Below are 23,071 nucleotides of genomic sequence, written 5' to 3' on the forward strand. Positions count from 1 at the left end.
ATCTTTCCCCCAGGAGTAAGGAGGGAATGGAGATTTGCAATATCCTTCCCCCAGGAGTGAGGAATGGGGATTTTGCAGTATCCTTTCCCCAGGAGTGAGGAGGGAATGGGTATTTTGCAGTATCCTTCCCCCAGGAGTGAGGAGGGAATGGGTTTTTTGCAGTATCCTTCCCCCAGGAGTGAGGAGGGAATGGGGATTTTGTAGTATCCTTCCCCTGGAGTGTGGTGGGAATGGAGGTTTTGCAGTATCCCCCACCCCAGGAATGGGCAGGGAATGGGGATTTTGCAGTATCCTTCCCTCAGGAGTGAGGAGGGAATGGGGATTTTGCAGTATCCTTCCCCCAGGAGTGGGGAGGGAATGGGGATTTTGCAGTATCCTTCCCCCAGGAGTGGGGAGGGAATGCGGATTTTGTAGTATCCTTCCTCTGCCATACCCACCAGCCACGCCCACCAAACCATGCCTACAGAACCAGTAGTAAAAAATTTTGAATCCCACCACTGGTTAAGGCCAACCGTCCTAGAACTCCAGATGGACAAAAACACCTGAAGATGTGCCCCACATGACATTATGCGGGATGTGGATTGGACATTCAGCCTGGGTCCCAGGGTGGGGGACTCATTTGGGGAAACTTTCAATATATACCTTTCGTGCCTTTTGGCTCAGATCTTGCTTTTCTTTTGCTGCTATGGCTTCAAACTCAGTAAAAGTACCTCTACTTCAATGGAGTCGAGGGTGTTCTTTCTTGGGATTTTGAACGGAGACAGGCCTGACACATCAGCACTGTTGGTTTTGTTTTGAAACTCTTTATCCTTCATGCAACAATGCAAGTTGTTTCTGAGTTTGGTCGCCCCCCCCAACCCTTTTTTTGTGTTTGTTCTCTTACATACTATTTTAAGTATACATTCACATAATTGGTATTCTTCTTTACATTTATCATTCTTATACATTTATTATTTCATTTAATAGGTTATAATATACATTGGGTTGCTTTATTTACCATCGCTTCCTCCTGTTGTAACACCACCTTATTTTCCCTTTCTTTTCTGCCTGCCTCCCTTCTCTACTTCCTTCCTTCCTCCTCTCCTTCCCTTTCCTTCTTCCCTTATCTTTCGCCTACTCCCACTCTTCCTCTGAGTTTCGTCGTTCTTTCTACAGGATCCAATGTTCAGATCAAGATTTTCCTTTTGGATAAACTTGCTCATGTCCCAAAGTACTTTTTTTCAAGGTGTTTGTCTAGTTGCCTCTTGAAAAAAGCACCTTTGAGGCAATCATGACCTGGATGACTGAGAATCTCCATAGACATATCACTTGCTCAGATTTAGATCCAGAATTTAATATGGTAAGACTGAATGATTACATCAAAAGAAATCCTGCCTTCCCTTTAATTGCTGTTAAGTATTCAGCTTTGAAACTGTGGCTTATGAAGCCAATAAACATTGTGTGGATACCAACTCTCTGTCACTTTTTAAGATAATTTCCCAAGAGGCTTTTTTGATGAGGGCAGCAGATGAATAGAGCAGCTGCCTCAGGGGTAGGAGCAACTAAATTAGAGAGCCAGGACTTTAATTCCTTACTGTAAAAATCAACTCATACTCTTCATTTGTAAGACCCCCTCCAGCACATTCAATTTGTTTAACGAAAGCCCAAGGGACTTGTTAACATGATTACTATTATTATTTCCATCATAATTCCTATTGGATGCCTTTGTGTCTTGCCTGCACACAGAGTTCATTTTGTCATATTTTTCTTTTACTTTGCATCATATCATCTCATACAGGGGAAGTACAGATAAAGTACTCAGTTCTTGGAGGATAAGATTTAACAGTATGCTATTTATTTCGGGATCTGGTGAAATAAAACAACTAATAAAAAGGGTTTAGAAATAACAGAGCTTTAATTAAAAAATGTATTTGCATTTCATCGTTGTAACTCTGTTCTTAACACTTAAGTTTCTTAAGAAAGCGTATGTTACAACTGCATTTGCTAGTCTGTGACTATTTTAAAGATTAATGTTACAATTGTCCATTATCCGTTGTTTCCATTGTAGAAAGTTAATCCCACCCCCTAGAAAAATGAAATATCCTGGGAAATATTGAAAAGGAAGAATATTATATTTCCCTGGATCAGAAATGGAGAAATGTGTTTTAGGCGGGAAGCAGACTCACTCTTAATAGCCCCCTCAATGGGCCATTTAAAAAGCCTGAATTGGTCTATTCTACATAACAAATATCTCCCCCTTCAACTCCAGGGTGATGGGATTAAGACATGATAGTATTAGCCCTTTACCCATCTCACCACAGGGCACCTGGGAAGAAGCAATGCTCAACCAAATCTGGACTCAAGACAGCCTACAGAGTTGCCCCTACATGGTCCCATGGGAGCCTGACAATCAGAATACAAGCTCAGGTTCAAAGCCCAGAGAGGGCATAAAACCAGGGACTTTCAGCATCTCTCTCTCTTCTCTTCTTCTTCACCCAACATCTGGAAGCATGTGATCCTCCTTTTCTGTTCAGGAGCTCAAGCCATGTGATCCTGTTTACTATTAAAACCATCTTTCCAAGTAGCCTCTATGTTTCCAGTGTCTTTTTCCCCACTTGGAACTGAACCCAGAAGGACATTTCTTCCAACACCATAATAAAATTCATACACCCTGCTCCTCACATAGCAGGAAATACAGAAAAAACTCAATTTTGTGCTCCCCGATTTAGTGACCAATGCCAATTAAAATGGTTTTGCTGTCTGTCAATAAGGGATGTCCCACATGTGAGTGCATTTGGGAAACTGATCCAGATTGTGCGAGAAATACAAACTACCATTGGGGTATTTAAGGAATCAACCTGTGGTTTTGTTGGTATCGATCTATCTATGATCTTGGTGTAGCAATGAAAGTATTGAACTTGGGAGTGGGGAGACCCAAGTTTGAATCTTCTTCCCACCATGTGAGGTCCAGGTGCGATAACAGAGTTGGAAGGGACCTTAGGGATCCTCTAGTCTAGTCCAACCCCCAGGAAACCATTTCAGACAAATAGTTGTCCAAACTCTTTTTAACAACTTCAAGTGTTGGAGAACCCAAAACCTCTGGCTAAATTGTTCCACTGATTAATTGTTTTGTCCGGAAATTTCTCCTTAGTTCTTAGTTGGTACTCTCTTCGATTAGTTCGGAGTCAAGCTCTTCTCCAAGGCACCTGAGGGTAGAACAAGAAGCAATGGTTGGAAACCATTGCTAATCAAGGAGAGAAGCAACTTAGAACTGAGGAGAAATTTCCTGACAGTTAGGACAATTAATCAGTGGAACAGAAGTTGCCTCCAGAAGCTGTGAATGCCCCAACACTGGAAGTCTTTAAGAAGATGTTGGATAGCCATTTGTCTGAAATGGTATAGAATTTCCTGCCTAGGCAGGGGGTTGGGCTAGAAGACCTCCAAGGTCCCTTCCAACTCTGGTATTGTATTGTATTGTATTGTATTGTTTCCATCCATTGCTTATCTTGCCTTAAGCTGCTTTGGAGAAGAGGTTGACCCTTTTCTTTGAGGCAGCTTGAGTCACTGTAGGGTAGTATTAATTTGGTGCTGTAGGAGTGGGGAGATACTGGTTTAAATACAGAAACTGGTTGGAGACTTTGGGCCAGTTGTTTTCTCTAGATTGAATAATTGGGGAACACCCCCCCCCCACACACACACTCAATGTGTCCTATCAATGAGCTGGATTATGGTCCATATTTTCAATGAACAGGCCTTCATTCAATACTGGATTGATTCAGGCCAATTCAACTGTTATAGATACAAAGTGACTGAATAATTTTAAATATTTACAGGCTCCACCCTTCAAAGTAAAGTTTCCTCACACTGCCTTGCAAATCCGAGATGAAAGCTTTACAATTAAAAACATTAAATACCACTAATAATGATCGCTAAGCAGTAAATCAGAAATAAAATGTGAGAGTTTTAAGATTTACGTTAACACATATTAACATTAAAAACATCCTAAATTATCACACACATTTGTATGTTTATGTTCTGTTCTCAGGATAATGTATCCTCAATTGAGTAAAGGGTGCCTCGGGGAAGTGTCACGATTACTGTTTTTTAATTGCTCATTTTACATTTTTATCCACTGCTCCTCAGAACAAAGTTGCAAGCAGTTACTTCCCTTGCATTAATCCCGGATATACTAATTCTTATGTTTCACATCAGAATCGCTACTTAGGAGATGCAAAATAAAAGTAGCTCTAATTATCTTATGAATCATCTCATATATAAAATCTACTGCATTCAAAAGCCGCATGCAAAAACTTTCATCCTGCTTACGTCCTCCAATCAGCTAAACTTTTGCAAAACCGAAAGAAACGGGGCGTCTGTCAAAAAGAAAGGCCAAGATCCCCCTCAGCATGTGCTACCGATTTCAGCCAATCATAATTGCCTTTTTGCTCAATTCTCTTGTTTAAAGCTCCAATCCCGAAGCGGCTGCTCGGCGTGGGCGAGGCCAGACGCAGCAGAGCATTTCGGGAATGGTAGTTTAATATTTTCCTATAAAGACAGGGGTAGGAAAGGGGATTTTTTATGTAGAGGGAAAGAGCGCCGCCTTGTAGGTTTGTGATGTTTGTCTGTACGCGCGTCTCCCCGTTGGTGATGATGAAAACCTGATTTATAAAGCTGAGTGGCTTCAGAAAAGGCCATTTTAAAAACAAACCTGAGAAGTATTAAATTGGACTCTTTCTGCTTTAGTCCTGTTTCCTTTAGTATCTCTTGCTCTAAGAAATTAATGCTTTAAATCAATGTCCTCCCAAGATGCTTGCAAAAATTATTCCTGTTGCTATTGCTGAAAAGATGTTCCAAGATGCGTATTCCAAGAGAACTCTTGGAGAAATTCCGGACTTTTTCCCCCTGCTATTTCTAACTATTTTTAGGGAAACCTAAAATTTGAGACAGTTTATTTAGTTATTTGCATCCTGCCTTTGTTATTTTTGCAAATAACTTAAGGGAGTAAATCTATCCAAAACACCTTCCTCCTCCTATTTTCCCCACAACAACCACCCTGTGAGGTGCGTTGGGCTGAAAGGGAATGATTGGCCCAAAGTTGCCCAGCTGGTTTTCATGGCTAAGGCAGGATTAGAACTCAGTTTTCTGCTTTCCAGCATGGTGACTTAACCACTAGACCCAAATTGATTGAATTAAATTGAATTTGATTTTGGTTTAGTTTCTTTGGTTTTTGTTCTTTTTTTGTTACTGTATTTTAATTTTATTTGTTATCCTGCCTTTATTTTTATTTTTTTTGGAAATCCTCAGTCCTAGATGTAATCCTATTAATGTTGAGCTAGAAAGGAGAATATATTCTTAATTTATGTTGGTGGTGGCTGCTTGAATGACCAAAAGTCTAAAGACTACTTAGAATACAAACTGAAAGATGCCTAATAGAACTCAGGTGATTTAGTAGATTTTAATTTGTGTTACTCATGGATCACATGAAGAAAAAAACCCCAAGTGTTAACTGCTTTATTCAAATAATAAGCATGATACATTTGGTGTTGTGAGAATGGTTGTTATTTACAGATAAGGCAAACTGTCTGCATTGCCTATATTTAATCTACCTTGTTTTTACAGATTACTAATTTCATCTCCCAAAAGGAAGGTAGTGTGTGTGTGTTAAATTTATTTAGTTAGCATCTTTTCTAACTAAGCATTTTGCTTTAAAGGCAATACGCACACAATAATACTTCATGGATTTGATGAAATGGACAGTTTCCGAAAGTAATGCTACCACATAATTTGCTCTAATATTGGTCTTTAAGACACTACAAAACTTTATTTTTGCTATAACGAACACAAAGATTACTTTCTGAATGTTATTATTTTCTGAAATTATATATTGTTACTCAAACTAGTAATAAATTAGCTTATCTGGGCTTGTGGCAGACATGTTGATAAATGGAAGCCTTCAATGCATGTGAATGAATCTTACATTACATACCGTATATAAACTTTATAAGGACTGATTAGATCCCACAGATTAGGCCTCCTCCGAATTCCATCCGCCGGCCAGTGTCGACTGGCGACTAGCCGGAGGAGAGCCTTCTCTGTGGCTGCTCCGACCCTCTGGAATGAACTCCCCATGGAGATTCGAACCCTCACCACCCTCCAGGCCTTCCGCAAAGCCCTTAAAACCTGGCTGTTCCGACAGGCCTGGGGCTAAAGAGCTGTTGCCCCCGTCTCGAATGGTATGATTGTTGTGTGTTTTTAAATTATGCATTGTTATGTTTCGTTTTTATTTTTTGTCTGTACCCCCCTTCCCTGATTTGAATTGTGAGCCGCCCTGAGTCCCCTTCGGGGGAAAAGGGCAGCATATAAATATAATCAAATCAAATCAAATTTAAGTGGATCCTTCAAGTTTGGGAGGAGCAGTAAACAAGGGTCAACTTTCAAAATGGGAATTTTCCAAATCTATTAAAAAGTCATGGAACAAATGATAGTTGCTTATGGACAGGGAGGTATGGAAAAAAAGAAAGGAAATAGCATTTTGGAAAAGTGTAGCTGTTTCTCCCCCAATTTATGTAGTTGTGTAGATAACATTGTAAAAGGAGAAGCACAATAGTCTCCTAGTAAAACATCAGAAGGATTCTGAGAATACCTTTTGTGCTGATTGTACCTTTTTAGCACAGAACAAAATAACAGAGTGGGAAGGGACCTTGGAAGACTTCTAGGCCAATTCCCCTCAAGGAGGCGATAATATACAATTTCAGACAAGTGATAGTGTCAGTCTTCAGCTTCACTTTTAAGCTTGCGGACAGCTGCCAAGAAATGTTGGTGGTGGAGCAGTGGTGGGTTTCAAATATTTTTAGAACCTCTTCTGTAGGTGTGGCCTGCTTTGTGGGAATGGCTTGCCAGCCATGTGACCAGGTGGGCACAACCAACTTGTAAAATGTGGTGAAACTCACTTAACGCTCTTGCTTAGCAACCAAAATGTTGGCTCAGAAACTGGCATTTGAAGCATGTAAGTCGTAAAGCTGTGAAGTTACAAGATCCTTGCACCCCTAACCCTTTAGAAAAAAATACCCCAGGGATGTTCAAACTTGACAGCTTTAAGACTTGTGGACTTCAACTCCCAGAATTCCTCCTCCAGTCATGTTGGCTCAGGAACTCTGGCATTGAAGTGTGCAAGTCTTAAAGCTGTCAAGTTACAAGACCCTTGCACCCCTAACCCTTTAGAAAAAAATACCCCAGGGATGTTCAAACTTGACAGCTTTAAGACTTGTGGACTTCAACTCCCAGAATTCCTCCTCCAGTCATGTTGGCTCAGGAACTCTGGCATTGAAGTGTGCAAGTCTTAAAGCTGTCAAGTTACAAGACCCTTGCACCCCTAACCCTTTAGAAAAAAATACCCCAGGGTTGTTCAAACTTGACAGCTTTAAGACTTGTGGACTTCAACTCCCAGAATTCCTCCTCTCTTCATCTTGATGATGTGTGGACGGGCGGGAACCAGTTCTAAACGGCACTGTAGATTTATGGAACCTCTTCTATAGAAGAGGTTAGAACTGGCAGGAACCCACCCCTGTGGTGGAGGAAGTGTTGCAGGAGATGGAAATGAAATTTCTGAGAAGCGGAGAGGAGACCTGGTCTCAGGGAGGCCAACTTGAGTTGTTCAATATTTTTCAAGGCCAACTGTCCAGGCTTCGGAATGTATGAAGGAGGACAGTGCACTTGGACCACAGATTTTCCCAAAACATATTTCTGGCTGACGATTGAACTTTGGTTGCCTGGCTACTGAGCGGATGGGTTCTGAAGTTTTCCTCCTCTTGTTTCTTCACGTGAATTTTCTCCAGATCGTGTCCGACCATTGCTGCATTCAGTTCATTCCTAGTAAAAGCATAGTTTCTTTAAATTTATGGAGGTTTTTTCCTAGGGATGGAGTGGAGGCAGCCCTGACAGGTTGTCCAAACTTTTCTTAAAAACCTCTACTGATGGAGCACCCACAACACGTCTGAAGGCAAAGCTGTTCCACTGGTTGATTGTTCTGATGGTTAGGAAGTTTCTCCTTCATTTCAGGTTGCTTCTCTCCTTCTTTAAGTTTCCATCCAATGCTTCTTGTTGTGCCTTCAGGTGCTTTGGGTTGTTGGGTTATTGTAGCAGGGGGGTAGGCCTAATGCGTGGCTCTTTTTTGAAGGCAGGGGTTGGCATTCCACCCAAACACTGAAAATGTAATTCATATATTTTGAATGGTGTTGGAAGAAATGTCCTTTTAGTTCCAAGTGGGGAAAGAGACACTGGAAACATGGAGGCTGCTTGAAAAGATGGTTTAATGGTGCACAGGTCATATGGCTTGAGCTCCTGGACAAAAAAGGGGGATAACATGCTTCAATGTTGGGTGAAGAAGAAAAAGAGGCAGAGATACTGAAAGTCCCTGGTTTTATGCCCTCTCTGGTCTTTGATCTTGAGCTTGTATTCTGATTGGTTGTCAGACTCCCATAGGCCATGCAGGAGCAACTCTCTAGGCTGTGCTTTGTGTCCAAGTTAGGTTGAGCATTGCTTCTTCCCAGGTTCCCTGGGAAGATGGGTAAAGGGCTAATACTATCATGACTTAACCCCTTCACCCAGGAGTTGAAGGGGGATGTCTTTGTTATGTAGAGTAGACTGGCTCACGCATTTTAATGGCCCATTGACTAAGGTGGGGGCTATTAAGAGTGTGTGAAAAGGAAGAAACATGTTTTAAAAGACAGAATAGCTGCCTGCAGCTTCCTGCCCATCCCCTTTGTCAATGAGCCATTAAAGCCTGAGCTAGTCCACTTTACATAATAAAGAGTTCTCCCCTTCAGCTCCAGAATGATGGGATTAAGGCATGATAATATTGGCTCTTTACCCAACTCCCCACATGGCATCTGAAAACTCAACCAAATCTGGATTCAAAACGCAGCCTAGAGAGTTATCCCTGCATGGCCCCATGGGAGTCTGGCAACCAATCAGAATACAAGCTCAAGATCAAAGGCCAGAGAGGGCATAAAACCTGGGGACTCAGCTTCTCTTCCGCTCTTCTCTTCTCCACCAACATTGAAGCATGTGATCACCTTTTGTGTTCAGGACTCAAGCCGTGTGGTCCTGTCCACCATTAAAGCCATCTTTCCAAGCAGCCTCCATGTCTCCATGTCTCTGTGTCTTTTTCTCCACTTGGAGCCGAACCCAGAAGGACATTTCTTCCAACACCAGGATATTTTATTTTTCAAGGAGAGGTTTTTTTTGTAAACTTCCTACAATGAAAGATCACCTATTTTGAGGGATGATTGTGGGGATTGTAATATGCTGATCCTAGTTCCTTTCTTTTCCAATACAAGAATCTGTTCTTTTTCTGTAGCTCCAGAGCACAGGATATTGCTGTTAACTCCTTCACCTGTTGCCTTTTGCCACCCAAGTAAAGAAACTGCATTAACTTTCCCAACTCAGGTAGAAGAAGATCCATGGATCTGCAGGAGATTGTACGGAAGCTGCAACGGGAACTAACGTGTTCCATTTGTCTCAAGAGTTTCTTAAACCCGACAACGCTTGCCTGCGGGCACAATTTCTGCCATTCCTGCCTTGAGAGTTACTGGGGCGAATTTCCCACCATAACTGCTTGTCCTCAGTGTATGGAGAACACTCCTCAGCTGAGCTTCATAACAAACGTCCAGCTGGCGAATATTACAAAACTTGTTGAAGAGTTGAGTCTCGATATAAAGCAAATCACAGCAGAGGGCCGTGTGTGTAAGAAGCACCCTCCAGCTCTCAAGGCTTTCTGCAAGAATGAGCTCGTCCTCTTCTGTTCGATGTGTGATTCACCTCAGGAGCATCTGACTCACGATGTTGTCCCTGTGACTGAAGCTGCCCGAGAGTACAAGGTGGGTGTCAGTTCTGGAAGCCATCTTTTGCATTGGGCCTTCAGCCTACCACATATAATGGTCTGGGAAAATGTTGGTGGTGGTGGTTATATGGAGTAGGGGAAATATATAGTCAAAATAACATTCCTTTCTCTGAGTGTCAAGGACATCTTGCCCTGAACCTGGAGTGGTGTGACTAGAGAGGCATCTCCAGTTGGGACGGTGCCTGATTGGATCATGTGACGGACATGTGGGTGCTGGGCAGGACCTTGAGCTTTTCTTTGGGTGGGTAAAACCTGGAAGCTTTCAGATTCTGGTTTTCCCAGATGTGCCAATAGCAATAGCAATAGCAGTTAGACTTATATACCGCTTCATAGGGCTTTCAGCCCTCTCTAAGCGGTTTACAGAGTCAGCATATCGGCCCCCACAGTCTGGGTCCTCATTTCACCCACCTCGGAAGGATGGAAGGCTGAGTCAACCCTGAGCCGGTGGGATTTGAACCGCTGAACTGCAGATAGCTGAAGTGGCTGCAGTACAGCACTCTAACCACTGCGCCACCTCGGCTATTACAGGACATCCGTAATAAAATGGAACTTTGAGGAAACTCAAGTCTCGGAGTCTTATTCCGTTGTGGGTGTTACTTGGAACCCTGACATTGGGAATCTTTGATAGAAGCTGCCCATATCAGGTGTTTGAGGTTTTCTAAATCGGGTCCCCAACCCATAGGTCGCAGCCCACTACTAGGCCTTGAGCCAATAGAAGCCGGTCGACGGAAGGGGCAAGCGAGTGTGCATGGCTGCACACATCCCCTCCTCCACCCTACCTAGCCAGTCCGCAAAGCCAGAAGTGTTGGGGAACTCTACTATAAAGTATTGAAGAGGTTGCTGTTCTTCCAGTTATTCCCACTGGGAAGTTTGCCCACATCTTTTGGACTATAAGGCACAACTAGCTTTGGAAACCAAAACAAGGGGGGAAAAAAATCTGTTTCTGCCTCCCAGCAATTGGCCTCACCATCACCTGGAACTGATTGAAAATAAGATATGCGGAGGCCGAAAATGGGGTGCACCGAGATGGCGATAGGTGACAGCGCTGATGGTGGCGATGGGTGGCGGCAATCCCTGCAGCCTGAAACAGCTGATAGGCGGTATTCCGGGAGGTAGATCCAACCACCAATTAGCTGCTGGTGCTAAATCAAGCTTTGCTGAAGCTGGCTGTTTGCTGTTTGCTGCAAGGAGGCAAATTACTGGGAGGCAGAGGCTGAAGGGGCCGGCCGATGGGCGGGGCTTCGGCAACATTAGTTCTATAAGACGCACAGACATTTCCACCCACTTTTTTTTCGGAGGGGAGGGGAGTGCATTTTATACACTGAAAAATATGGTGAACTCTGCCGCTTAAAATTGTTTAGGCTTTTTAATACCATTATTAATTAGGATGGATGAAAAAGTCAGAGAACTGGGACTGCTACAATCTTTGATGATATCAGGGGTGAGCTGCTGGAGGTTTGCAGGGGTTCGGGAGAACCTCTAAGATTCTGTGCAGTTTGGAGAACCCCCGAATCCCACTCCTGGCTGGCCCCACCCACCCCGCCCCTCCTAGGAGTCCCCACGCAGCCCTTTTTGGATGCAGGTTAGTGCAGGGAGCGCACAGATTTGAGGCGGATGAAAAATCAGAGATCCTCCGGACCCTCCGCAGCCGTTTTTGCCCTCCTGGAGGCTCAAGGAAAGCCTCCGGAGCCCGGGGAGAGCCCCCCCCCCCGTGGTGCAGGAAGCTGACTAGGCCATACCCACCATGGCCACGACCACCCAGCAACAGGGCAGAGAACCCCTTGCTAAAACTTTTGAAGCTTACCCCTGCCCCTGGATATCCTCCTACTATTTGGTGATTATCTTGTGATGATATCCTCTTAGTATTCAATGTTTATCTCAATATCTTTTCTTCTTCTTCTAGGGCCAGTTGTTAAACATCATGAGGACTTTAAAGGATGAAAAAGAAAGGATTTCAAAATATCACTCGGACGAAAGAACCGAAGCTGCCTCCATAATTGTATGCGTTACTAAAAAATGGCGCTTTTTTAATGCTCTTTCAAATGCTTGCCTAAAATAGTTTAGTTTTCTCCATGAATATTCTAAGGACCAGCATTTTGGAAATTTTGCAGTTTCCCTTCGCTTTGATTCCTGGAGACTAAATAGGCAATTCCATATTGTTTTCAACCATACGGAAGTAATTTACCATGGTGGTTTGCCAGAGTGGGATTTTTAAAAAAAAATATTTTCCAATATAGAACCATTGGATTATTTAGTGTTCTTCTGTCCAAGTTATCCCAAAGGTGCTTTTTCAAGAGGCAATTGGACTTACTTGGTTTTTCTTTGAAGATGCTTTGCTTCTCATCTAAGAAGCTTCTTCAGTTCTGAAGAACTGAACTGAAAAATCTTGGAGGAGAAGTGAAATAACTTCAAGGAAAAACAAACTAAGTCCCAATTTGTTTGCCAGATTTGTAATGTGAAAATCACTACAGTCATTAAGCTGGTAACACAAAGTGTTAAGTGAATCTGAATTCCCCTTTGATTTTGCTTGTTAGAAGGTTGCAAAAGGTGATCACGTGACTCGAGGACCTTGCAACCATCATAAATATGAACCAGTTGACAAGCATCCAAATTTTGATCACATGACCATGTGGATGCTTCAATGGCCATAAATGCGAAAAACGGTCATAAGTCACTTTTTTCAGTGCCATTGTAATTTTGAATGGTCACTAAATGAACTGTTGTTAAATCGAGGACTACCTTTACTCTGTTTTCAAATGAAGAAAACCTATTGGCCCTTGGTATCTGCTTTCTCAATCTCACTTCAAAGGGAGGGGTATATTTTGTGAATTTGCGCCTCTTGTTTAATTTATGCTGTACCTTACAAACAGTTATTCTCATGGTGACATGCCCATCGAGACAACATCACACAGATATCACAAAGTGTGTTACTTTGAATTGTTTGCATAATTGTCATTGTGGCATCTAACTGGTGTCTTGTGTCTAATGCCGAATGCCATTTCCAAGCTGATTTGTCCTCTTTCCATCTGCTGCGTGTAGCAACAATTAGAAGAAGAGAGACAATTTGTCATAGCTGAATTTAATGGAATACGTCAGTTTTTGGAACAACAAGAGCACTTTCTGCTGCTTAGAGTTATTGAAAACTTAGAGAAGGGAATAGTGTGGGAAAAGGCTAAACATGCAGCCGTCTTATTCCGGGAAGTCTCAACTTTTGATGAACTTATCCAGACAGTCAAGGAGAAGTGCCAACAATCAGCAGTTGAGCTTCTGCAGGTAAGAGATTCCAAAACTGGGACAAAGACATCTGGAAAAACAGTTTCCCCTAGGTGTATCTCCCTGGCTGCTGTAATTCTCCTTGGAGACCTTCCTGATTCTGCAGTAGCCTTCCGATATTCATTTGCAATTCGCTGAGACATTTTTGCTTTGTTTTCATAACAAAACAATCTGGGTTTGTTATCTCCTTTTGCTCTGTGAAATGTAGTTACTGCAGTTATCCTGCTGTTACTATTTCTTTCTATATTGTCTTTTGATGGCTTTCCTTGATATTAAGACCAAGGCTTATAGCAGATTTTAAACCCATGATTCCCAACCTATGGTCCGAGAAATATAGATGGATTGTGGGAGTGTGGTAGGTGGTCCTTGGGGCACATCCCTTAAACCTTAACCAACTTTACTGCAATCCAGTACACATGGAGGACATTCCAAAAAGGTACTGAGGACTTTTTCCTACTTGGATCTAATTGTGGCACGTAGCTTCTATTTTTCTGCTTTGCCCTCATGAGGTTGCCTTCATCTCATTCTCAATCGTTGGAGAGAGAGAGAGATGCAGGGCATCCTTAGCTGTACTGGTGTTAAAATAGCATGCCCTTATTCTGACACCATCCAAGACCAATCTCAAGGTGTGTAGAATCTACCAATTTTTTTCCCCATCAATGATCTTGGAAGGGAGAAGCAAATGAGAATTGAGAGGATAGCCATCAGCAAAGAAGGACAGTCCACTTTATGGGTATAGCTTTCTGCTGAAGGATGAATGGAGGGCCGTTCAACTTTTTCCATGGGAAAAGGCCCATGGAAGTGGCTGAAATAACATTTCTTGGAGAAATATTGTAGAAGACTTCAGCATCTAGAATGGAAATATCTTGGCTTGCACAGGATACCCATTGAGCATCCCAATATCTCTCCAATATGTAGATTAGGACAGAGTCTAGCTTTGATTTTCTCAGCTGGGCAGGAGAAGAGTAGAGTGAAATGAGGAAGGCAGGTGCTAAAGTCGAGCAATAGTTCTTTCTGCAACTGAGACATGAATGGAGAAGTTGACACATCACGTCCCTCCAAGCAGAGTCTGTATAATTGGGAGGACCTACAGTATAAATTGCTGACAAGTCCCTCTTTTGCATACTGAACTGTCTTCTTTGAGTTGGCTGCTTCAAGATGTGTGGATCGGGGGTCTGTTCCATCAGGCACTACTGCCGGTTCGTTTGTGGGCATGCTGCGCCCACGCTTGATGTGCGCATGCACAGTGCAATAAAAATTGTTCTGCGTATGTGCAGAAGTGAAAAACAAGATGGCGGCGCCTATGGTGCAGCCAGAAAACCGGTTCTGCGGTGTGGCAGGCCTGGGTCACTACCGGTTCCAGCAACCCAGGTTGCCAAACCACTACCTGTTGGGCCGAACCTATCCGAATCGGTAGCAGCCAGTGGTGGGATTCAGCCAGTTCGCACCACTTCGGGAGAACCAGTTGTTAAGCTTCTGAGCTGTTTGGTGAACTGGTTGTGGGAAGAAATCATTAGGGCAGAGAACCAGTTGTTAAATTATTTGAATCCCACCACTGGTAGGAACCCACCACTGGTGTGGATAATGAAAATCCCCCAAGCAGCATTGCTGAGGATGAGAATTCTGGGATGAGAAATTCCACATATCTGGAGAAGACAAAGGCTTGGGAAAGTTGATATAAAACAACACAATGGTCACATTTCCAAGTATTATTCCAGTCTGGGATTTGAGAGGCACTTTTGATATGAACAACTACCTAATTCCTTTCCACTTTAACTCTTTCTCTCTTCTAGGATGTGGGAAGCACTTTTAAGAGGTAAGCTGACTTCTCCCTAAATTGGAATTGTGGACGCAAGGAGAATGGCAAGGCCCAGGGGACAGTCAATTTTTTGTTTTTATGTGTGCTACTAGTGCAAATTAGTGGAATAATAGAAACCCATTTTTTTTGTTGATGCTCCAATTTGAGACCTTTAAAAAAGAAATTTTGACATGTCAAAAATGAAAACATATGTATTTGATTATCACAACAGAATGTTTGCATAATTTGTTTAGACAATCTAATACAAATTATATTTGCACGTATTCAAGCCAAGTTACATGAGTAGAGTTTAACTTAAACATCACTGCTCACAATATGATCTAAATGACGATCCAGTTTTCTTAACAGAAGATCATTGAGGATAATCAGCAGTGATGATCTTAAGAGAAGTCAACAAAGAATTATTTATCATGATAGATGGCTAAGAGACATGTCTTGGAGTCCACTTTGCATGTGGTTCTGGTTAAATATGAATTTTTGCGGGGGGGGGGGGGCTTTTGAATTCCTGAGTAGCTTTCCTACTTGTTTGTTTCTGCCTAGGACCACTAGACTTTATCCTGATTGTTAGGTAAGCTCCCCGTTGGGAGAGCGAGTACGTTCAGAGAAGCGTAGTGAGAGTTGTGTTGGAGAACACACAAACCAGCATGCAGTTACCACTGCAGTTTAAATAGGCTTTTACTTTCGTGGAAATAGAGGTATCAGAGTCCATCAAACAGTCCAAGTCATACACGGATAAGACAGTCAGTCATCAATGTCTTTCAGTTAAGGAATAATCCAAATAACATAGTCCATAATCATACAAACAGTCCGGCATTCAAAGTTTGCTAGCAGTTGCAAAACGTACAATAGCTCACGGCACTTCCACTCAGATCAGATCAGCCCAGCATCCAACGAACAGAGAGCTAACAATCATTCTGGCTTCCTCTTATGGCTGATTGAGGAAAAACAGTAACCAATCACATTTTACAGTATGCTTTAAAGAAACAGGTATAGCATTGTGTTCTGATCCCCCCCTCCTCCGTCCAGGAACGAAAGCCGAAACCAACGTAAATAAGAAGGTTTCTTTTAATTAGTCAAGACTCTCGTTGGCTGCAAGCCACATAAACAAAGAGATAAGCACTCTGGCAGCAAGTCCTACAAAACTTGGCAGCAATGCAAACAAACTCTGGCAGCAATCCAGCCTGCCATGTTTGTTTCTTGTTAGTCCTTAACATGAACGTTGACTTCTGCAAAAGGGCGTGGCACAAGCAGTCTCTTTTATAATCAGGAGAGGATCTTAATAAGTATCAACTGAGCATAATCATCTCCTATAATTACACAGTTGTTCTTGAGTAGCCCTTCGACGGCGTGCATCCCAAAACAACTCACAAGTGTTTTACTGATCACTCCCTCTGATCCAAGGCTCCAGCGCCACCTGGTGGCCAACCAGTCTCTCCTCGCCCTGCTCAGAGTCGGCACCCTGACTAGGGTCCTCCACCTCCTCCAGGGCCGGCTCATAAGACCCCTTGCTGTCGGAGTCTGGCGGCAGCTCCAACGGCACCTGCTGGGCCACAACACATTGCTACATGATTTATATATTGCCAACCCAACTGTTAGAATTATATTCCTAACACTGATCCCTCTTACCTGCTTCATCCTAGATTACCATTCTTAGGCAGATGGTGGGATGCAAATTCCATAAATAAAATAGGCTTATTACCTTGTAGATGATCAAGTCTCCCACGACTTCTCAAAGGAAAAAGAGTAGCCAGCCTGAACTATCCACCCAAATGTGGGAACAGGGATCGTTTGAGTCTGGAGTCACATTTTGTCTTTTGTGGTTGATATGACTTCACTGGCATGAATGAAGCCTGTACCTTATAATAGAGAGAGTTGGAGATGCCTGGAGCCTTTACAGCTTAAATACACTTTGTTTGGCTCCTATCTTGTTACAGTTGGGTAGCTTTAAAAGGCCCTAACATTCTCAACCACTCACTGATAATTGTAGGTTCCCCCATGCTTCAGGAAAGGCTCTGGGAACCAAAGTTTGGAGGCTGCCTCTTTTAAGACATATTGATCGCCTATGACCGTGATGGCGAACCTTTGGCACGCAAGCCCAAAGTGACATGCGGAGTCATGTCGACTGGCACGTGCGGCATTACCCGTTTCTCTTGCGGGTTTCTGGCGCACATGCGCATCTGACGATCAGCTGGGATTTGTGCATGCGGCAGTGCCAGAAACTGGAAGAGCTGGCCTTCCATTTTCCGCAAGCGTGCATGTCGGCCAGCTGATCGTCGCACGCACATGCGCGCCAGCCACCAAAAGACTAGCTGCACAATGCATGTTTTCCAATGTGTGCATACCCCCTGGGCAGCTCCTCTTCTGAGTTGCAGGTTAGATGAGTGCGCATACGTGTGTGCATGCTTCCTTTTTGGACTTGATGCCGAAAAGGTTCTCCATCACAGGCCTATAATTTCAGTTGCAACCTATTCACTTCCTTTCATCTATAGAGCAGAGAACAATGTTCATTTTTCATAACGAGTCTACTGGGCAGTTTTGGATCTGAGGATGTTCAACACTATAAAGACAAATCTTGTCCTGGATTTTTCTATTCCCCCCAAAAGATGGCCCCACCGGTTTGTTTATTTGTTCTTAGGTGCAAGCAAACACTTACGAATCCAGTGTCGATTCTTCCATGGATGAAATTGATAGTCTGGGATTTATTTGATTTCAATGCCTTCCTAGGGATTCTCATGAAACAATTCAAAGGTAAGAAAAGGACTGAAACTAAACATAATCATTGGTGATGGAGAGATGCCGAGCCAGAGGTTAGTGCAGGTAAATGCTGGGGCCATTGAAAAACTAGGAGGGCCTGATCGATAGGGAATTTAAGGGCCACTTGAGCAGAAAGTGTTGGAAGAAACGTCCTTCTGGATTCAGTTCCAAGTGGGGGAAAAGACACTGGAAACATGGAGACTGCCTGGAAAGATGGTTTAATGGTAGGCAGGATCATATGGCTTGAGCCCCTGAACAGCAAAGGGGATCACATGCTTCCAGATGTTGGGTGAAGAAGAAAAAGAGACAGAGATGCTGAAAGTCTCTGGTTTTATGCCCTCCCTGGCCTTTGATCTTGATCTTGTATTCTGATTGGTTGTCAGACTCCCATGGGGCCATGCAGGGGCAACTTTGAGTCCAGGTTTGGTTGAGCATTTGCTTCTTGCAGGTGCCCTGTGGTGAGATGGGTAAAGAGCTAATACTATCATGACTTAATCCCATCACCCTGGAGCTGAAGGGGGAGATCTTTGATATGTAGAATAGACTGACTCAGGCTTTTAAAATGGCCCATTGATAAAGGTGTGTGTGTGGGGGGTATTAATGGTGAGTCTGCCTCCTGCCTAAAAACATGTTCTTCCATTTCTGATCTTGGAAAATATGGTCTGCCTTTTCAATATTTCCCAGGATATTTCATTTTTCTAGGAGGGGGGGGCAACTTTCTACAAAAGTTTTACTTTTTTTGGAGGAATTTTGAAGCAATCACAATGGCTTAATCAGCTTTTGTTTCAGAACTCTACTATCAAAGTTGTTAAGTGGAAATAAAATTGGCATGAGGAAGGAATGGAGGAAGGCTGGAGAGGTAGCAAGGATTTCTTTCTGAATGAGATTCACACAGTGCCTTTAAGAGACTCACTGTCTTTAAAAAAAACTCAATTAAAAATAGTGTTTGCTTTCTATGGAAAAAAAACCTGGATTCAATTCTTGGCATCTCCAGGAATTATTGGGAAGGACTTTTTTTCCTGAAATTTTCAAGAGGAAGGCATTTTAGGGAGTTGCTTAATATTTGAATTGCACAATCTTGCATTTGAAACTAAGTCTACCGGTAATTTCAAATTCTGCTGAAGAATTGCAAGGCCTTATGCATGTAATTAAGGGACGCAGTGGCTCAGTGGTTGAGATGCTGAACTTGTCGATCAGAAAGTTCGGCAGTGTGGTGGTTCAAATCCCTACTGCCGTGTAACAGAGTGAGCTCCTGTTACTTGTCCCATCTTCTGCCAACCTAGCAGTTTGAAAGCACATAAAAATGCAAGTAGAAAAATAGGAATCACCTCTGGTGGGGAGGTAACAGAGTTCTGTGCACCTTCGGCATTTAATCATGCCGGCCACATGATCATGGAGACATCTTCGGACAGTGCTGGCTCTTCGGCTTTGAAACGAAGATGAGCACCACCTCCTAGAGTCAGGAATGACTAGCACATCTGTGCAAGGGGAACCTTTACCTTTTTAATGTATGTAACTGGACATCAGAACTTCGTTTGCGTACCCATAACTAGGAATATGAAATATGAAAACATTTCATATTTAGGGAAAGCAAAGTTTTGATTCAAGTATCACGTTACACCATGTTGTTTAACTGTGGTTGTTGGTTAGTTGAGTTCACACAACTCACTTAGCCAGAACCAGCATTATAAATTAGTCTGTGATTTAAAAATCTAATATTGCTGTGCCTCTCTCTCTGTGCCAAACATCAACAACCTGTAGGATACATGACTCCAATTTTTATAAATCATTTGGAAGGCTTGGAAACATTTAATATTAATATTTAATATTATTTAATATTCAGAATCTGCTCAACTATTGTTTAGTTACGTGATCTTGAAATGAAGTGTCTATAATACTTTATCAGCAAATTATATTTTGTTCGAAGAAGTGTTGTGTTGGGTTACATAATCTCTTTCTCTATTCCCTTAGATGTCCTGGTAGCTGGATATCAGATTCAGAAAGGTATATCTCTGGGGCTGAGGGGTGGCTAAATCACCACAAACCTCTTTGTTTATATTTTACATGGGGGTTCACCATCTGTCCATCCTGGGTCCCTTGCCCAAAACAAGAATGAGGCTTTTCTATTAGAAAAAAAAAAGAGAGATAATTTCAATGCCATTAAATTGGAAGAAAACATTTATAGCAATGCTACCTAGTCCTGTGGTTTCTGCCTATGTTCGTTGTTTAAAGACCCGGGAATCCCTTGCGGGGTGGAGTCAGGGCACCTGAATGGAGCTGAGTGTTTACTAGCCGGATGCCCTTCCTGTCACCAATGCAAAGTTTTGTTCAGCAGATAGATTCTCATTGTACCCAGAGAGAGAAATATCTGTCTCTACCTAGGATCGAACTCACAGCCTCCTGATTGTGAGGCAAGAGCTCCGCCTCTAGGTCTCCACACCATTCTCTGCGATTTCTGATTTGACTATCAAAATGCTCTCCTTTTGATCGTCAAACTATAATCCACATTTTTCAAGCATGTCAGAATACAGCGTCATTGGATTGTGAACTGGAGGATGTTGCTGAAAGCCAGCATTTCTCTGAGAGTGACAAATCCAATAGTTGTTGTTTTTTTTGAGAAAATTTTTTTTTGTTTTAGTTTAACAAAAAAAAACAAGAAAAAAAATCTTTCGTTATATCTTGTTGAAAGCGTATCGATTGGTTACAAATATATTCCGTGCATTTCTTCCACAGTCCTTACATATACTTCATTCAAATAATGTACATTTTAAGTCAAGAAAGAAAAGTTATGTATTTTACTATCCTTGTACCATAATTCTCATTTGGTTACCATTGTTTAAACATGTTTTTATCTAGAATCATTTATATTAGAAGACACAACCACCTACTGGCGTTCATTTGCAATTTCAATAGATCTCCAATACCATTACACCTTTATGACATGTTCTAAAATTAATTCGGTTAAGTAAGATATCTAAGCATTCCTCTCTTCCCCCCCCCCCCCCGTAACACACCTGTATGTATCATTAAATATTGTCCATTAACATTTCATTGTTATTATTGTAGTTAACAAAAGGTTATTTACTGATTAAGTCACCTCTCCTCTCCAGGCTACAAATCCAATAGTTTTAGGTTTAGGTTTTTAGGTTTTATTGGGATTTATATGCCGCCCTTTTCCCTGAGGGGACTCAGGGCGGCTTACAACCACAGGGGAGGGGAAGTGCAAGGTCAAAACAAAACACTTTGTGAACAAAAGAAAAATAATAAAACACAACTTTCATTCAGCAATCAAACACTCGGGCGGGTAATTGGAAGCCTATCCCCAGGCCTGCTGGGAGAGCCAGATCTTGAGGGCTGCGCGGAAGGTCTGGATCGTGGTGAGGGTGCGGATCTCCATGGGGAGCTCGTTCCATAGGGTCGGGGCAGCAACAGAAAAGGCTCTCCTCCGTGTGGTCGCCAGTCGACATTGACTGGCAGATGGGATTCGGAGGAGGCCCAGTCTGTGCGATCTGATTGGTCGATTTAGGGAGGTAATCGGCAGAAGGCGGTCTCTCAAGTACCCAGATCCACTACCATGGAGTGCTTTAAAGATGGTCATCAGTATCCTGAAGCGCACCTGGAGACCAACAGGTAGCCAGTGCAGCTCGCGGAGGACAGGTGTAACGTGGGCGAACCGAGGTGCGCCCACAATCACTCGCGCGGCTGCATTTTGGACTAGCTGTAGTCGCCGGATGCACTTCAGGGGCAACCCCATGTAGAGCCCATTGCAGTATTCCAGTCTAGAGATCACAAGGGCTCGAGTGACTGTTGTGAGAGCCCCCCGATCTAGGTAGGGCCGCAACTGGCGGACCAGGCGAACCTGGTTGTGATTGCAACCTCTCTCCCCCAATTTAGCAAAGTCTTTTCTAACTGGGATCCTCTTAATTTTTACCTACAATTTTCAGGAGACACAAATCTTTTTTTAAAAAAAAAATTCTGCATCTTCATCGGTAAGAATAAGTCCCATGGCATAGCAAAAAGCATATCAGATAGTATTTTTTAAATTAATGTTTGAGCTTTCGATGTGCAGCTTGGTTTGGTTTGGTTTGGTTTAGTTTAATTTTATTTGTATGCCGCCCTTTTCCCTAAAGGGACTCAGGGCGGCTCACACTCAAAAAAGGAGGGGAAATACAAACAGGATAACAAAAACATAGAAACCATACATAGTTAAAAGCACAACAATCATACCATTCGAAGTGGGGCAGCGAGTCTTTAGCCCCAGGCCTGTCGGAATAGCCAGGTTTTAAGGGCTGTGCGGAAGGCCTGGAGGGTGGTGAGGGTTCGAATCTCCACGGGGAGTTCGTTCCAGAGGGTCAGAGCAGCCACAGAGAAGGCCCTCCTCCGGGTAGTCGCCAGTCGACACTGGCCGGCTGATGGAATTCGGAGGAGGCCTAGTCTGTGGGATCTAATTGGTCTAGTGGAGGTAATTGGCAGTAGGCGGTCTCTCAAGCTTCCCTCTTAGGGATGACTTTCTGTAATTGTGTTTCTTCCTAGCAAATGTGACTCTGGATCCGGACACAGCTCATCCCAGGCTCATCCTCTCAGAAGATCTTAAAAGCTGCTGGATGGGAACAAAAAGCCAAAAACTCGTCCAGGACAACAGGAGATTTGACCACATGATGTGTGTGTTGGGGTGCGAGAGGTTCGTCACCGGCAGGCATTATTGGGAAGTTGCTGTGGAAAACGAGGGCGACTGGGGTGTTGGAGTTGCCCGAAGTTCAGTGAAGAGAAAGGGTGTTAAGGCCCTTTGTAAAATGGAAGGGATCTGGGCAATGACAAAGCGTTATGGCAGCTTGTGGGAGTACATAAACCCCCCAGCGTTAATCTCTGAGCCAATACATTGGGAGATCAAGAAGATTCGAGTCTCCCTGAACTACCATGGAGGCCGAGTGGCTTTTTGTGATGGCGAGAGAGGAAACCTGCTCCATGCCTTCTCAGTAACTTCGTTTGCTGGAGAACCCATTTACCCTTTTTTTTGGATCCAGAAGAAAACCCGTATCTCGATTTGTCCCTAAGGCAGAAAAACCCACCACCAGATCCTTCTGCCTCTCGATCTTTCTTAGCATCAGTTTCCTTTTGTCTCTCTTTTTCCTCTCCATCTCATCCTCAGCACCAAACCCTTGGGATGAATTTTAGGTGCAAACTGAAAATGTGGAATCAATCTTTTACAAAGTTGCTACGTTCTTTTTAATGAAACCATGCCTGTTGTGAAATCCACCAGACTTGGAGGGATCAAAATTCCCAAGTAGTATTGGAGGGTGTTGTGTTGAGAAAGACAATCTCGGCTATTTTATCATTTTAATCTT

General features: G+C 43.0%; 1 protein-coding gene across 1 annotated transcript; it reads left to right on the forward strand.

Annotated features, from left to right (window-relative positions):
* Window positions 1-9,440: 9,440 nt before the first annotated feature.
* On the forward strand, window positions 9,441-22,780 carry LOC106545696 (E3 ubiquitin-protein ligase TRIM7-like). The gene is made up of 7 exons (XM_087708120.1): window positions 9,441-9,857; window positions 11,784-11,879; window positions 12,920-13,153; window positions 14,947-14,969; window positions 17,608-17,720; window positions 19,698-19,730; window positions 22,260-22,780. The coding sequence occupies exons 1-7, from the start codon at window positions 9,441-9,443 to the stop codon at window positions 22,778-22,780; spliced, it is 1,437 nt and encodes a 478-aa protein (XP_087564246.1).
* Window positions 22,781-23,071: the final 291 nt, after the last annotated feature.

This window comes from Thamnophis sirtalis, unplaced genomic scaffold (assembly GCF_051295495.1).
Source record: "Thamnophis sirtalis isolate CommonGarterSnake01/CBP01778 unplaced genomic scaffold, rThaSir2_p1.2 scaffold_3, whole genome shotgun sequence".
NCBI lineage: Eukaryota > Metazoa > Chordata > Lepidosauria > Squamata > Natricidae > Thamnophis > Thamnophis sirtalis.

Excerpts from the sequence above, each read along its gene's own strand:
- LOC106545696 (XM_087708120.1), top strand. The coding sequence starts at position 9,441 with ATGGATCTGCAGGAGATTGTACGGAAGCTGCAACGGGAACTAACGTGT. Across the intron at positions 14,970-17,607 it reads GTGGGAAGCACTTTTAAGAG|GTGCAAGCAAACACTTACGA; the intron begins GTAAGCTGACTT and ends ATTTGTTCTTAG. Across the intron at positions 19,731-22,259 it reads TGGATATCAGATTCAGAAAG|CAAATGTGACTCTGGATCCG; the intron begins GTATATCTCTGG and ends GTTTCTTCCTAG.